This window comes from Aphis gossypii, unplaced genomic scaffold (genome assembly GCF_020184175.1).
Source record: "Aphis gossypii isolate Hap1 unplaced genomic scaffold, ASM2018417v2 Contig00458, whole genome shotgun sequence".
In the NCBI taxonomy this organism is placed as follows: domain Eukaryota; kingdom Metazoa; phylum Arthropoda; class Insecta; order Hemiptera; family Aphididae; genus Aphis; species Aphis gossypii.
This window is the reverse complement of record NW_026083115.1, coordinates 197,138-212,403: the sequence shown is the minus strand read 5'-3', so window position 1 is coordinate 212,403 and position 15,266 is coordinate 197,138. Positions and strand designations below refer to the sequence as shown.

The following is a 15,266-nucleotide window of genomic DNA, read 5'->3' as shown; positions in this document are numbered from 1 at the left end:
TAGGACATGATATTTTGTAGTTTTGTGCCAAGTAAATAATTATAATATACAGTGACTATAAATAAATAATCAGATTTTATTTAAATTTATTTATTCATAATACTTCATATTATTTTACATTGTACATTTAAACTATGATACAACTCGAATACTAACAATTTATTGAATATATTATAATACATATAATAATTAGTAAGGTAAAAAGTAAATATTAAAAAGCCACTTATTATATATGTTTATACTAATTTATACATTAATTTGTTATTTTTTACAGATTCAAAATATTTAATCAATTTAACGGTTGAAAGTACATGAATCTTTCATTTCAATGGCCTTCATTCGGTTTAACAGTGCAAACATTTTTATTAGTTGATATTGTTGATGTACCTACTAAGAACTATGAATCTTATAAAGAATTTGTCATTACACAATGTGCTGTGTGATACAAAACTCTTACACAATTCTGTATCTATTGAACTTAAAATTAAACAAATGTATTAATCCACTGTTAATTTTATGAAATATAATAAAATATAAAAAAAAAAAATTCTTTATTTAATGATTTAATTTGAATTACTAATATTGTAAATAGTCCATAGTAATCTGGTCAAATTTATTTGCAATACCTCTATACTAAAGTCTACCAGTTGAGAGGCAAATAACAATTTGTACTACAATTCACTGAGTATAACATCAGCTGAGCTTGGTTACACTATAATAATATGCACATTTGATGATACAATTCAGCCATTAGTAATATCTAAACAATAAACAAAATACATAATTATAAGTAAATATTAAGTAATTTAATGTGATAGGTACTTATTAAACTTACATTAATGAAATCTTTAGGAAATGGCTCGTCTTGATGTTAATATGCAATTGTTACACAAGGAATCAACACGACGTAGAATTATAATAATTTAAAAAGATTACAATTATTAATACATGGTTAATTCATAATAAAAATAAAATTTTAAAAACCGTAATCAACCAACAACGTCAACATACGGAATGTAAACAAAACATAAAATATCACAGATATAGATAAAGTTTATTATCTATATCGGCAGCTGTGTACAATATTCATAGATAATAAAGATTCTTATTAAAATAAAGATCTTTATTATCTATGACAATATTATAATAATATGTGATTATATCTAATTCCGTGTACTATACAAACCAGGGCCTAAAATACATCTAATTTCAGGGGACACACTTATTAATTTAACTGTTGACTTTGAACTTTCACACATTTTTGTAGCAAAAAAAAACCTGTGTAAGTTGTAACTTCCAAAATCCCCCTTCTTTTATGTACCACTTATTACCTTACACATTAATAATATTTATATGATATTGGTACTAAAAATACATAAAATAAATACAAGTATAATTTAAAAATATTTTATTACAGTAATATGTAACAACTTAAAATGAATAACACTTATTATAATCATCACTTAGTTGCTTCAGTCGATCAGCTTTAGCTTCAGGAAAAACACCTTGATACCACTCTTGGTTGGTCGCTTTTTCTTGCACCTTACTATGCCGTTGTTTTTCGTTCAACCATAACAATACAGCTTCCTTTGGATTGTATTCTGATACGGATGGCATATTTAATTTGACATACAAACAATCTTTAATAGTATTCGGTGACAAGGAAGATCGACCTGATGTTTTTAAAACATTATAATAAGAAATTAACCTTTCCACATCGGCTGAGTGGGGTTTAGCAGCCAACAGTCTTCCCTGCAAAAAATACTTTAACTTAGAATAGTTGTTTTGTATTTTATAGTTTAAATGTATAAATGTGATTAAAAAAATAATAAATAACAATAAAAAATATATTTAATAATAAATCAATATACCACTTGATACATACCACTGATATACTTAATGGTTTCCAAGCTTCATTTAACAATAATAACTTTAACAATTGTATAGACATTTTCTTTTCAGCAACTTCTGATGTGTAAGACGCTTCTCTGTAGCTAGTGACAAAGTCAACTAAATTAATATCTGGACAAATCATTTTATGGCATTCATTAAGTTCCAAATCTGTCACTGTAATGCTTAAGCGTTCCAACGGTTTAAATGCCCTCCATTCTTCAGCATCTAGTCGATCAGCTAAAAATGTTTTAATGTGTTCCAATGTATTATTTCGTACAGCAGAAAATGAACGGGTATCAGAGACGAATAAATGATGGGACTTTCTTCGGGAATTATTTTTTTTTTCATATAACTGTATGTCTTTTAACATAATATTTGAGTGATTATTTTCTGATTCAACATCAATTGTTTTAATTTCATTTTCTAATATACTTTCCCATCCACCGAGTAAATGATGTTCTCTTAGATTTTCAATAGAATGTATTAATATATTTCTTTTCTCAGCTATATCATATATAAGAACATCATCTGATTGGATTTGTTTCTGAAAACGTGAATACAAATAACCTAAGTTGACAAAAAAACACAACAGTTTTAATTTGTTAACATCAGTTAAATTTTTTAAAAAGCCTTCAGCCTTTGTTTTATTATCTTTATCATGTTTTTTTTTAAATAAAGTATTTAACAAGGATTCTCCAATTCCTTAATATGTTCAGTAATAAATTATAAGTAAACTCTGTCCACCTGACATCAAAATACTTAGGAAGTGTGTACATAGTTTTTTGTTCATCTAGAGCAACTTGTTTCAATTCATTAGTTCTTAGTCCCGATTGGTGAAAGTAGGATGAAATCGAAGAGCATATTTGAATAAGTTTATTTAATTCACCTACTTCAGAAGTTAGTTTTTCCCAAGCTAATGCACTCCTATGAACTGCACACCAAATTTTGATAAATGGACCAGTATTATTAAACATTTTGTTTCTTTCTTGTTCAAAAATAGACCATAAGCCATTTTTCTTACCTATATTAACGTTAGCTCCATCGGTTACAATAGATGAAACTAATGGTAAAACTTCATTCCAATCAACAAATCGTTCAACAGAATTTTTTATGGCTTCATAATACCCAATAGCACCTTTCTGAGTAGGTTCTTCAAAGCCCATAAACATTGTTTCAGAATCACCATTCTCCAGCACAATTTTGAACAAAACATGAATATTGTCTATTTGGTTTCTGTCTACAGAACCATCCACTCGAAGAGAAATTGCAATACACGATTTAAGTTTGGACTTGAGATTTGGAATATCTGCTTGTACGATATGCCTTAGAAGGACTGAATGTGTTCCAGAATTTATATATTGTAGGTCACCTTCTTTTGGTTTGTACGGTTGAAATTGCTTTTCTGGGTCCAACTGGTTGCAAATAAGACTCACCACTTCCCTGGAAGGCCATGACCATGCGCTTAAAGTTCCACGTTTAGAATCATTAAAAACTGTTACTAATAGTTTACTAATTTTTAACGCAAGAACTTTGTTTTGTTTTAAAATTAGTTTATTGAGTGGAGCAGTATTGTGTACCTCAGAAACAGATAATTTTGACAATTGGTCAACTTTTACACATTCTTTATGCATATGTGATTCAATATGTTTTTTTAGTCTTTATGCTCGAGGCGCACAACCACTTTCAGAACAGACAGGAGGCAAATGATTTTTTTTCTTACATAACAATAAAGCAGTATTTGATTGTCTGTAACAAATAATACACCTAACCATCTTTCTACCCTTTGTAACTGGTAACTTTTCAAAACACGGATCTAATATAAATTGTTGTTTTTCTACTAATTGGGTAATATTATCACCAGGCTCATCATCAATTTCTTCATCTAATGGCCTAGATTCAAAAATGTTTGATGAACTTGATACTTCACTAACAACTCTATTTGGTAAACTTTGGTGAAAAACAGTGGGTTCATTAGCACACAATTCAACTACAAAATACAATGAAAACTCAAATCAGGACTTAAATAAATTAGTCATTATAAAAATTGTTTATTAGCTTATTAGTTAAATAAACTTAATAAACTGATATAAGATTATTATATATATATAATAATATAATAATAATATATATATATTATTATGTATGTAGATCCTTTAACCAGTTATATATTTTATTAAACAAGACAAAATAACTAGTCAATCTTTAAAATCCAATTTATAATAAATAATAAATTATAATACCTAAATTTAATTTTTTTTTAAATATTTCAACATATTTTAGGCTTCAAATAAATACATATTACATATAAAAATACATTTATATAATATGCTGTAGAGTTATAATATACTAAATTATATATCACATTATCACTATAGGCATAATAGAATATTATAACTTAATGTGCTATAAAATAGAAAACAATGCTCTTAGTGCTCTTACTAGTTATTTTTTTAGTAGGTTACAGTACACACTACCTACACAATATTGTATTTATATGAACTTACTTTGTATTGAATCATTATCAGTTTTTCTTTTTTTTATAACATATTTGTCCATAGTAATATAGTATAGAAATAAAAATAAATAGGTAATTAAGTTCAAAATGCTAAATAGGCTAGTTCAGTAAATAAAAATATTAAATTATTAACAATACTAGTTGGTACTAACTATCGTCTACTATAATAATGAATAATGATTAATATTATTACTATCAGAATTCAGAATCACTAATATCATAATAATATTATGTTGTTCAACAATTTTAAAATACCCACATAGTATATTTATAGACAAAACCCCTCGTTTGAAACAAGAATTTTGTGGAACAAAAGTCCATTGGAACTAGGCACATGTATTTTGTGGAACAATGTGTAATGACCAGCCAAAGTGTATGATATCAGATATAAATGCTTATCATTCGATATTTGTGTAAAATTGATAAAAATTATTCTCAATTTATTTTGAAATGAAGTTATAATAAAATTGTGTTGAAATTATTCCTAAATTGTTATTATTACGTCTTATTTCCGTAATCAAAACTAAAAACGTGTTATAAAACTTGGGACACACATTTATCATTCAGGGGACACACTTTGATTTTCAGGAGACACAATGTGTGTCAGGGGACACAGTATTTTAGGCCCTGATACAAACTACATAATATTATGGTATTCCTTTTTGTGTAAACCACGATTGTAGATAATAATATATAATATAATATAATATGAGATAACTACAATCCTAGCTACAATCATGCTTGTAAACCAGGACGTTTATGTGAATTATATGATACTACATGCAATGTATTGGAAAAATTGATTAACAATGCCCACGGACTTATCTTATTCCGTGACCATGCCATATGCAAATGTGTCCTACCTAGTGGCGGACGCGGAGGGGGGGGGGGGGTTCAAACCCCTCCGAAATGAATGGATGATTAATTTCAAACGTAGTTATTCTCACTAATGAATCTTCAAAAAATTCTAATTTGTTCAACCCCCCCCCCCCAAAAAAAAAAAAAAAATTTCTGCGTCCGCCCCTGGTTCTACCTAATTGAAAAATAAAATATTTGTTTCAAAATAGAATATATGACAATTTTTAAATATAATATATCCTAAACTGACAAATCATCTCCGTTCAGAATCGTTTTTCGTATACAATGATACCTATCATTGCATTCAAATTTAACCTACCCTAGTACGAGGTCCACCCAACCCCCTAATGTACAGCAAAGCGGTACCCACTTGCCCACTTTTTAAATTTGAATATGATTTAGTTATATATTTATTTATAATATGAAGGTATTTGATTTTTTTTTTTACATATATATGTAAAATAGTAATAATAATTTTTTTTTTTTAATTTTTAATTTTTAATTTATTTTACTAGGTAAGGTGTTCTTCTAATGAGACACTGGGATTCACGTTTTATAACAAATTGGTAGTATATTATACCAATAATAGTTATAAATGAGCAGGGTGTTTTTTTAACGATTTTTTCTCACTGCACAAACATATTCCTACTCTTGAAATTCCTTGAATAGACCAGACTTACGGACTGTTATCACTTACCCGTTGAACTGCTATACTACTGTCTGATGTATACTGTACCTACTACCTACATTTCTAATAATATTGTTTGAAAATATATTATATAGTAATACTTACTAAGTAAAATGTACTTGTAATAGGTAATTTGTAATAATAATTGTTTATAAAAATAAAAACAATCAATTAACTAGGTAACTTCTTTGTAATTTTAAACTTCTACACTAAACAATATTAACGTTTTTTAATTTTAAAACTTTTTTTTTTTTATCAATCCACTGGCCGTATTAGGTTCGGTCTCTACCTCAGTATCACTATCAGAACTCACTGGATCCGCTTCTTGAAATATACCCTTAAAATAGTTCTGTGACTTTCCTCTTGGTCTATTAGTGTTCCTTATTTACTTCATTTTCATACAATTTAAAACTGCTTTTCTTACATCCCAATCAATTAATGCTGGCATATTGTAGTGAATATATTATAATATAACAATTTTCTGTTGAGACTAGCATTCTTGCTATTTCAGACGTTTTAAGTTTGTTACTAGCACTTATTAACCTTTCCACATCTGCAGATGATGGTTTTGCAGCTATTATTCTTGCTAATGCAATTTTCAAGTTAAAATATTCATTAGAAGTACATAATAGTTTAAGTAAATGTGATGGTTTCATGTTTCTATACTTTATAATGTTCTCAGACATTAAAAGCTCTTAGTTAGGTACTCTTGATTGAAGAGCTGTAAATCTAAATCATAACATAATATTTTATGAACTTGTTCAATGTTTAATTGTTGTGACAGTTTGACAAATGGTTTTAAAATAGTTATTGTGTCTATATCTTGTATAAATCTTAGAGATAAAAATTCCATTAGACTTTCTCTAATTTCATTAATAATTGCCTGTTAATCTCTTTTGTCTGTCACATATTTATTGTGTTGTTTAGTTCGCCGTTCAGTTGTATGAAGTTTAATACATTTTAAGTATAGTTCTTCTTCTCTATTTTCTATTTGTAGTTCTAAATTATAGAACCAACCACCTAATAGATTTTGAGTTTTTAATAAATCTATTTGGTCTAGTACATTTTTAGTTAATTTATCCATATGGTTATTGTAAGACTATCTGACTGCAATTTTTTTGGTAATTTGAAAATAAATACAACAAATCTGCAGTAAATGCAATTATATATATATATATTATCATAGTTGGTCAAACAATTTTTAAATTCTATGGATGACTTTTCTGTTGATTTCATAAAATATAAAACCAACACATTCCAAGACACTAAAGTTGAATTCAAAAGATCATAAGTGAACTCACTCCACCTTACTTCAAACAATTTAGGTCATCTCATTAGACTTAATTTTTTTCTTCGGCAATAGAAATAAGTTCACGTGTACGAAGTCCTGATGTATGGAAAAATGAACTTATTGCAACTAATTCAATTACAATATGTTTTAATTCTCTAACACTTTCTGACACAGACTTCCATGCCAAGTTAGACCGATGAGCTGCACACCATATGGTCATTAAAGGAGGTATTGATGCCTCAGCCTCAGTATTTTCATCAGCACTCACATGACGCATTTGTTTTAGTAATGCCCATAATCCATTTTTTCCCCTGTATTACATTTGGCTCCATCGGTTACAATAGATGAAGTTTTTAAAATAATTTTTTTGAAGCTACCCTCACCAAATTGTTTGTCAAATCCATCTTCAATTGCTATAATCATGCCTTTAACCCCACACTCTTTTGATTCATCTGCACCTAAAAATAGTAATTCTGCACTCCCTTCGTTGTTAATTATTCTTACTAAAACATAAATTTTATCAATCTGCATACGATCTACACTTCCGTCACATCTTAAAGAAATAGCAACAAAAGTTTTATTTAAAATTGTATCAATGACTCTTGATTTATCAGTATTTGCAATACATTCTAAAAAATTACGGTGACCTTTCGGGGATAAGTATTGTAAATCTGTGTTGTTCATTTCAAATTCATTTGAATTCATTTGAAAATTAGATGCATACCTAGATACCACTACACGCCCGGAAAAGGAATATCCTGACAATGTTAATTTTTTAGCATCATTATACACATATATCATACAGCTACCTATTTTGGAAGCAAGATCATTATTTGCTTTTAATACAGCCAAACCAATGGCACTGGATTTGTCTTTAAGGACTTCACTGCTACTTAATGATGACAAACGATATGCTCTAGTACATAAAATATGACCCTCAAATAATAAATGTTTTTTTTTTACATCTTCTCGATAAATTGTACCACATATTTGGGCAATGGCTTGAATCGTTTTAGAATATATTTTATTTATATTTGGATGTTTTTAACGAGGGATACATGTTATATAATGTCTACCAATTCTATGACTATGATTAAAAACATCAGTGTCTCCATATACTTTAGTTACATTCAACGGTTTAGTCGGTTTAGACGTAGACGTAGATTGAGATGGTTCATCGATATTTAAGTGTGATGAAGTAACTAGGCTATTATTTTCAACAGATGTAGTAGCTGCAGCTGGAGATTTATCTCTTTTTAGCCATGACTAGAGCATTTTGTACTCGAACAGATTGACAAAATAACATAGGTCATGCAAAAAAAAAAAACTAAGTTTAGAACATAGATATTCACAAATATCCAATTATATAATAATAAATAATATGTACTCACAAATTCGTGAAACAAATTATCTGTTATTATAGTGTTCAAAATTAATTTTATAATATTAAACAAATTACCAAAATAGAAACTTCTATATAGAATGAAAACTTTACTGTGAACCACTGAAATATTGGAGTATAAGAAATAAAAACGTTAGCCAAGGATACATTTTGATAAGCATGTTATCGCGATTGTTGATAACAATACATTTGCCTGTTTGCAACCTATATAACTCCATCAGAGAGCAAGATAAAACCATCGACTATTAACGACATTAACGTTCTATGATAAAACTAAAACGCAATAATTAATTTTCAAAACGTATTTTAAAACATTTTTTTTTTTCAATTTTAGACAAATCTTATTTCATAATATACAATAAATATCATCCTGAAATTGTTATTTTGCACTACACAAAGTAACAATTTGTACTGCAAAAATGTAAAATACATTAATAAAATAACAGTATTTAATTACACGAACAACAAATAATTAAGTAAATAGCATTTATTTTATACGGTAATATAATTTATTAGTTTTAAACAATTTTTTTTATTTTTCTAGTTTTCATTTTTTTTTTTTTACAGTGGCTGAAGAACAAATTAACTTATTTAAATAATTTAACCTAATAAAAGTACGTGTTCCAACAAGACAATGGACTTCTTTGAATGGTATATCTAATTTTTCTTTTTTAATTTAATTCATCAAGGAATTGCTGAGTCTTGTCATAACTTTAGGTTGTTTATTTAAACTACATTTACCATGGACATTGTTAAATAATTTTTTTAAAGTTAGTGCACAGTTGAATAAAATAAGCGATGGAGTTGTCAGGTTACCCCTTGAAACACGTTGAATCCATGATGAACCTTCATCTTTCTTTTGACCTAACCATGGATATTCGTTTGCAAAACGGTTTGCCACATATCCAGACACATACTTAATGAAATCAACCTCTAATTCAGTCAATTCACTGACTGAATTCACCTTAAATTATTAATTCAGGTTAGTGTGAAAATTTTAAATTAATTAGTATTTGCTACATTCACTCACATGTGATTTAGATTGATCTAATAAATCCATACTTTCTAATGATATATCATAAGTGTCAGCTGATCCAAAAGTTGACTCTATTTTGGCTATTTCTTCATTATTACACATTTGTTGATATTGTTCTATAATATTTTCAGTTCTTACTTCAGCCTCATTAATAATAACTGCTGACAAACACATAACGCTCCAGCGCACATCGCGGCGATTGTCACTCAATTTTTGGCCAAAAAAATGATTCCAGTACTCGACCACCCCCCGTATTCACCAGATTTGAGTCCTCCGGACTATTTCCTGTTCCCAAAGTTGAAGATGGAGCCAAGGGGTAGCATTTTTTCCCCATTGAAACGATTCAAGAAGTGGTGACCCAAAAGTTGAAGAACATTCCTATAGCTGACTTTTCACGGGCCATGAAAAAATTGGGCAATCGTGCAAGAAGGTGTATAGAATGTAATGGTGACTATTTTGAATAAAAAATTGTTTAAAACATTTTTTTCATTTATTTGTAACATCAGTAACCTTAGTCTCAAAATTTATGGGACGCACTGTGTAAAAGCTCGTTTTGTCTGGCCCGGGATGGACCGAGAAATTCGTCGATTGGTCAAAACCAGCGAGCGGTGTCAGCGAGCTAAAATACATAGACACACGACAACGCCACTCGACCTTTCACGCCCCCGGATCGTCGGTTCGGCCACGTTCACATTGATCTCGTCGGCCCACTGCCTACTTCCAACAACGCCAAATACTTACTAAAATGCATCGACCGTTTCACGCCCTGGCCGGAGGCATGGCCAATCGACAATATGTGTGCTCACACCGTGGCATCCACCCTGGTAACGAATTGGATCACCCATTTTGGGGTCCCGGACATCAACACCACGGACCAGGGGCGGCAATTCGATTCCGAGTTGATGCGGGCGCTCAGCATCACATTCGGCATACAGCATGTTCGCACGTCACCTTATCTCCCGCAGGCCAACGGGTTAATCAAACGATTTCACCTAACCCTTAAAGCGGCACTCACTTCGCACGAATCGCCGCATTGGTTGCAACAACTGTCGATCGTCCTACTGGCACTGCGGAACACCGTTTAGCTCGACGTTGGAGCGACGCCCGCCGGGTTTGTGTACGGGACGACGCTTCGGCTACCGGGTGTGTTATTTCACGCGGCTCCAAGAGAGGCAAGGGCGCCGGATCTTGATACCACGCTCAAAAGTTTCATGGCTCTGTTACGCCCCACACCAGGGGCGAATCACGACTCGTCTTAGCGCATATTTGTGCCCACGCAACTCAACACCGTCAGTCATGTGTTTGTCCTTGTCGACGCGCAACACGCGCCGCTTCAATCACGATACGAAGGGCCGTACGCCGTGTTGGAACGTCGAGACAAAGACTACAAACTTCAACTGGGCATTAGGACGTCGTGGATTTCTGTGGACCGGCGTTCATTCTGCGAAACGACTCACTCACCGACCACTCCTACGCCGTGCAGTTTATCAGCCATCCATCGACTACAAAAATAACTACATCATTTTCTCCTTCATCGGGCTGGGGGGGGGAGTAATGTGGTGAACCATCACCACATAATTCCCTTCCAATGTAGGTAAACGTGTTGGGCGGATGGTCACTATGTTTCAATTGCACAACTCGCCACCACCTCGGGCGGTGGTGGTTTTTCCATTTCCCAGTCAGCCTTTCGTTTTATTTTTCACCACGTACACCCAAACCTCGTGACCACCGTCCTTCACATCGTTTTCGCGATTGTTATTTTGTAACCTTTATATTATCATCTCGTCACCCTACGACTATTTGTATTATTTTGTTTTAATTCAATAAATTAGTAAAACGATATTGTCGTAGTTCTTACTATCGTCCTTTTCTTAAATACGTGTGAGAACATCGTTGGGGGCCATCAACGTTTATGGATAATAAAGGTTGCCTCATATTGAAATTATGAAATTTTGGGAGTGGGAGAAGATAACGCACTGACGTCATTGAAGTATACAAACCAGTGAGTAAGAATAAACGAACTGTTAATTCTATTTATACTTTATGAGTAGCCAACTCGGAGTATTATTTTTCTACGAGTATTGCCAGAAGAAAATATAGAAAATATTATAAACATTACAGAAAAACTTATTTATATAAACAATACAGCATACTTATTTACATAAACAAAGCAGAAACACGTATTTACTATTTTTATTTTGCCCCCAACGCGTCGTCTTTTACGCCTAATATAATAAATTATTATATTATTATTATGGATAATAAATTATCATCTCTGGTCTGATTATACCATTTTTGTTTTTTTATTGTTGACGTGTTAATTATTTTATTTTGTAATTACTAATTATTTAATATAAAAGTAATAACAAGTACTAAATACGACGATCTATACCTAGGTATAGTATTTAGCAATAATTTAATTAGACATGGCTACAAAAACCATTAAACCTAATGGAGGTTCAAACTGTGCTGTAGCTACTTGTATTTATAATGCTAGCAAAGCAAAAAGAGATGGTAAACAAATATCATTCCATAGGTAAGTAAATACTTTATGGTAATATAATACAATTTTGGTCGCTTAGGTAAGACAGATTTAAAATATACTTCATTTATATATTATAAATGTATAACTAATCATAAACTAATTTTAATAACTAATTTATAACTTAATTTATCATTCTATCATGTATTAAATAGATACCTATACAATTTGAAAATTTACTTAATTAATAAATTTATAAATAAATTAGAATTAAGTGATTACATTTTAAAATTAAGTATAAAATTTGGTGAATAATAGTTAATGTTATTTTTAATTTTTTTATGTTAAGGTTTCATAAAAATATAGAAATTCGAAAACAGTGGACACTGAAATGTAAGAGAAAGGATAATTGGAATCTTAATACATCTTACATTTGTTCTAATCATTTCTGTGAAAGTAATTTTGTGCATGATTTAAAAGCAGAACTTATGGGTAATTATTGTTTTGTATTTTATTTAGTTATAATTAAATGTCAAAGTTATATTCTGTAAAAATGGTTGACTTAAAAATAAATGTAGGAATGTAAAACAAATTTAAAAATGTATATTGATATTTTTTAAATTTATTTTCTTAAACTTTATGTATAATATGCTACTCAAATGTTTTATTTTTTTCATGATTTATACTCTTATAAATCAATTAAATTTAACCACTGTTAAATTAAAAAATCTTTATTACACTACTCATAAGGTATAAAATGAAGGATTATTTAACCTGGATTTTAATTAAAATAGGATATATATTTTTATTAATTATTTATTATTTATATTTAATTAATTAAAACTAATAATTAGGAGAATATAATAATCAATGTATAATATATATAGAACAATTAATATAATTATTATAATATTATATAATATGTTACATTAATCAACAAACCTTAAATACAAACTTATTAGGAACTACCCCAAAGAATAAAAAGATAAAACTTTAAATCAGTAACAAAGGTAAGTTAACTACAATTAAGTACAATATTGATAAATTTTAAATAAACATAAAATAGTTCATGGTTATCAATACTACAGTGATTATTATTAATATAAAAAAATTTAAATAAGAAACAACTAAGGCATTAACTATTTTATTAATTATATAGGTACAGTAGTGTCCCTAAATATTAAAACTTAATACTCAAACATATTAAAATCACATAACACTTCAATTTTTAGTTAAGTACCTATATATTAGTGAAACGCATACCTATGATAATATCATAATCATTGAATAAGAGCGCGAATTTTATACTTCAATGACGTCAGTAGATAAGGAATAGTGCGGGGTGATCGATTTGTTTACATGACTTTGAGGCAACCTGTATTATCTATAAACCTTGGGGGGCCATTACGACGCCGACCGTCTTTATTACTTTCACACGACACGGCCGAGCCGTACAACACAGGAGATATCCGTGGGGGAAACTCGTCGTACCTCGACCACATATCTCCCACACTATATATTCACTTTTTTTGTTTTTTGCTTATCCAACAATTATAACTTTTAATCATAACCATTACATTATAAGACTATTTTTTTTTTTAGATATTGAGAGTTTTTAATCAGTTTATACCTTATATTTAAATCTGAAATGATAACTAAACAATTACTGAACTAAAATTAAACTTTAAAAATAATATAGTCATTAGTTTATTACTTGGTGCCCTGGTATATAATTATAGTTTTATATTAAATACATTAGTATATTAAATTATTTAAATTATACTATAATTATTATACAAACATACACTTATATTTTATTTAATACAAATCTACACATAAATTATTATCACCAACATTTAAATATTTTTATTTAATTTAAAGCAATAACACTCATACTAATAACTTTCTTAATATACAATAGTTTGATATTTAATTAATTGAATTTAAAATAAAAATGAATCATTTATTTTGTTCGATTTGACACATACTAGCATTTCAAATGTTTTGTCGCTTAAATGATGTAAGTTTACCAAAGGCAGATCTTGATATTTTTTTGTAATTTAGATCTATAATCTTGGTAGTATCAGTTGTAGCTACTAAATTTAAGGTATGCGCAGAACATGTCATAGGATTCGATAAAACTATGTCACTATCTTCATTGTCATTATTTCCTTTGTCAGTGTCTTCATAACTTGATAAAATATCAGATACATTAATTACTACTTCTACATTATCTGCAGGGTCATTTTCCATATAATTTTGCATAAATTCTGAATCTGGTTCAGAAATGTTTTCAGCACTTTGATCAATTTCATCTATCAGCTTATTAATACCTTGGACATTTAAGGTTAAGCAACTATCAATAATAAATTATTGAGCATAAATACGGAATACTTTACCAAAATTAGTTGCGTTGTCGGTGACGGTGTGTGATAATTTTGTAACATCAATTTTATAACTTGTCAAAATATCAGATATACATTTTGCAATATTCGTATAATTATGGCTACCTTCAATTCTTCGACAAATTAGCAATAGCATATGAAAAACGTTGATACGTACTTTCTTCTATATAGTGCATGGCCATCCCTAAATAACTTTTGTTGAGTGAACTTCAAATATCCGTTGTTAAACAAATGTATTTTTGCTTAGAGATTGTTTCTATTAAATGATTTATATAACAGTCATACTTAGTTACTAGCTCTTTATTAATAATTCTTCTATCCGGTACAAAATCATCATTAGTCAAGCCAGTAATTATTTTTTTTAAAGGATGGTTTTTCACAAGTTGAAATAGAATAATGTTAACGTGTGTGAACAGAATATTAAATAATAACACAAACAATATTATAAATTAAAATGTATTTTTACTTTTTGAATCTTATATCTGTATTATTATTGGTATAAATTAAACAGTTAAGTGACTTTAGATGTACCTATGTGGCTACACAAAATGCATAAATGACCACTAAAAAATTATGTTATAATATGTAGTAAATTTTTACAAATTAGATAAGTTAAGAGGTTAAATTTTCTACCATATTAAAATAATTATTAAAACACAAAATTAATAAAATAATCATACAATTGAATTAACAAAC

At 29.3% G+C, this 15,266-nt stretch overlaps 3 protein-coding genes across 4 annotated transcripts; 1 reads left to right on the top strand and 2 right to left on the bottom strand.

Moving 5' to 3' along the window:
- Window positions 1-1,192: 1,192 nt before the first annotated feature.
- On the bottom strand, window positions 1,193-3,933 carry LOC126554257 (uncharacterized). Of its 2 annotated transcripts, none has more exons than XM_050209344.1 (2): window positions 1,886-3,933; window positions 1,193-1,752 (listed from the first exon to the last, which is right to left on the bottom strand). In XM_050209344.1, the coding sequence occupies exons 1-2, from the start codon at window positions 2,261-2,263 to the stop codon at window positions 1,432-1,434; spliced, it is 699 nt and encodes a 232-aa protein (XP_050065301.1). In that variant the 5' UTR covers window positions 2,264-3,933; the 3' UTR covers window positions 1,193-1,431. Both variants share the same exon structure in this region; 1 of them encodes a protein (XP_050065301.1).
- An 8,176-nt stretch (window positions 3,934-12,109) lies between these two features.
- Window positions 12,110-12,716, top strand: LOC126554252 (peroxynitrite isomerase THAP4-like). Its single transcript, XM_050209341.1, has 2 exons — window positions 12,110-12,219; window positions 12,515-12,716. The coding sequence occupies exons 1-2, from the start codon at window positions 12,110-12,112 to the stop codon at window positions 12,714-12,716; spliced, it is 312 nt and encodes a 103-aa protein (XP_050065298.1).
- A 1,444-nt stretch (window positions 12,717-14,160) lies between these two features.
- Window positions 14,161-14,834, bottom strand: LOC126554273 (uncharacterized). Its single transcript, XM_050209362.1, has 2 exons — window positions 14,565-14,834; window positions 14,161-14,498 (listed from the first exon to the last, which is right to left on the bottom strand). Exons 1-2 carry the CDS (start codon window positions 14,704-14,706, stop codon window positions 14,161-14,163), a joined length of 480 nt encoding a protein of 159 aa, XP_050065319.1. The 5' UTR covers window positions 14,707-14,834.
- Window positions 14,835-15,266: the final 432 nt, after the last annotated feature.

Coding starts and splice junctions, on each gene's coding strand:
- LOC126554257 (XM_050209344.1), bottom strand. CDS start 2,263: ATGTTAAAAGACATACAGTTATATGAAAAAAAAAATAATTCCCGAAGA. Junction 1,753..1,885: donor AACCATTAAGTATATCAGTG/GTATGTATCAAG, acceptor TATTTTTTGCAG/GGAAGACTGTTGGCTGCTAA.
- LOC126554252 (XM_050209341.1), top strand. CDS start 12,110: ATGGCTACAAAAACCATTAAACCTAATGGAGGTTCAAACTGTGCTGTA. Junction 12,220..12,514: donor AAACAAATATCATTCCATAG/GTAAGTAAATAC, acceptor TTTTATGTTAAG/GTTTCATAAAAATATAGAAA.
- LOC126554273 (XM_050209362.1), bottom strand. CDS start 14,706: ATGCTATTGCTAATTTGTCGAAGAATTGAAGGTAGCCATAATTATACG. Junction 14,499..14,564: donor CGACAACGCAACTAATTTTG/GTAAAGTATTCC, acceptor TAAATGTCCAAG/GTATTAATAAGCTGATAGAT.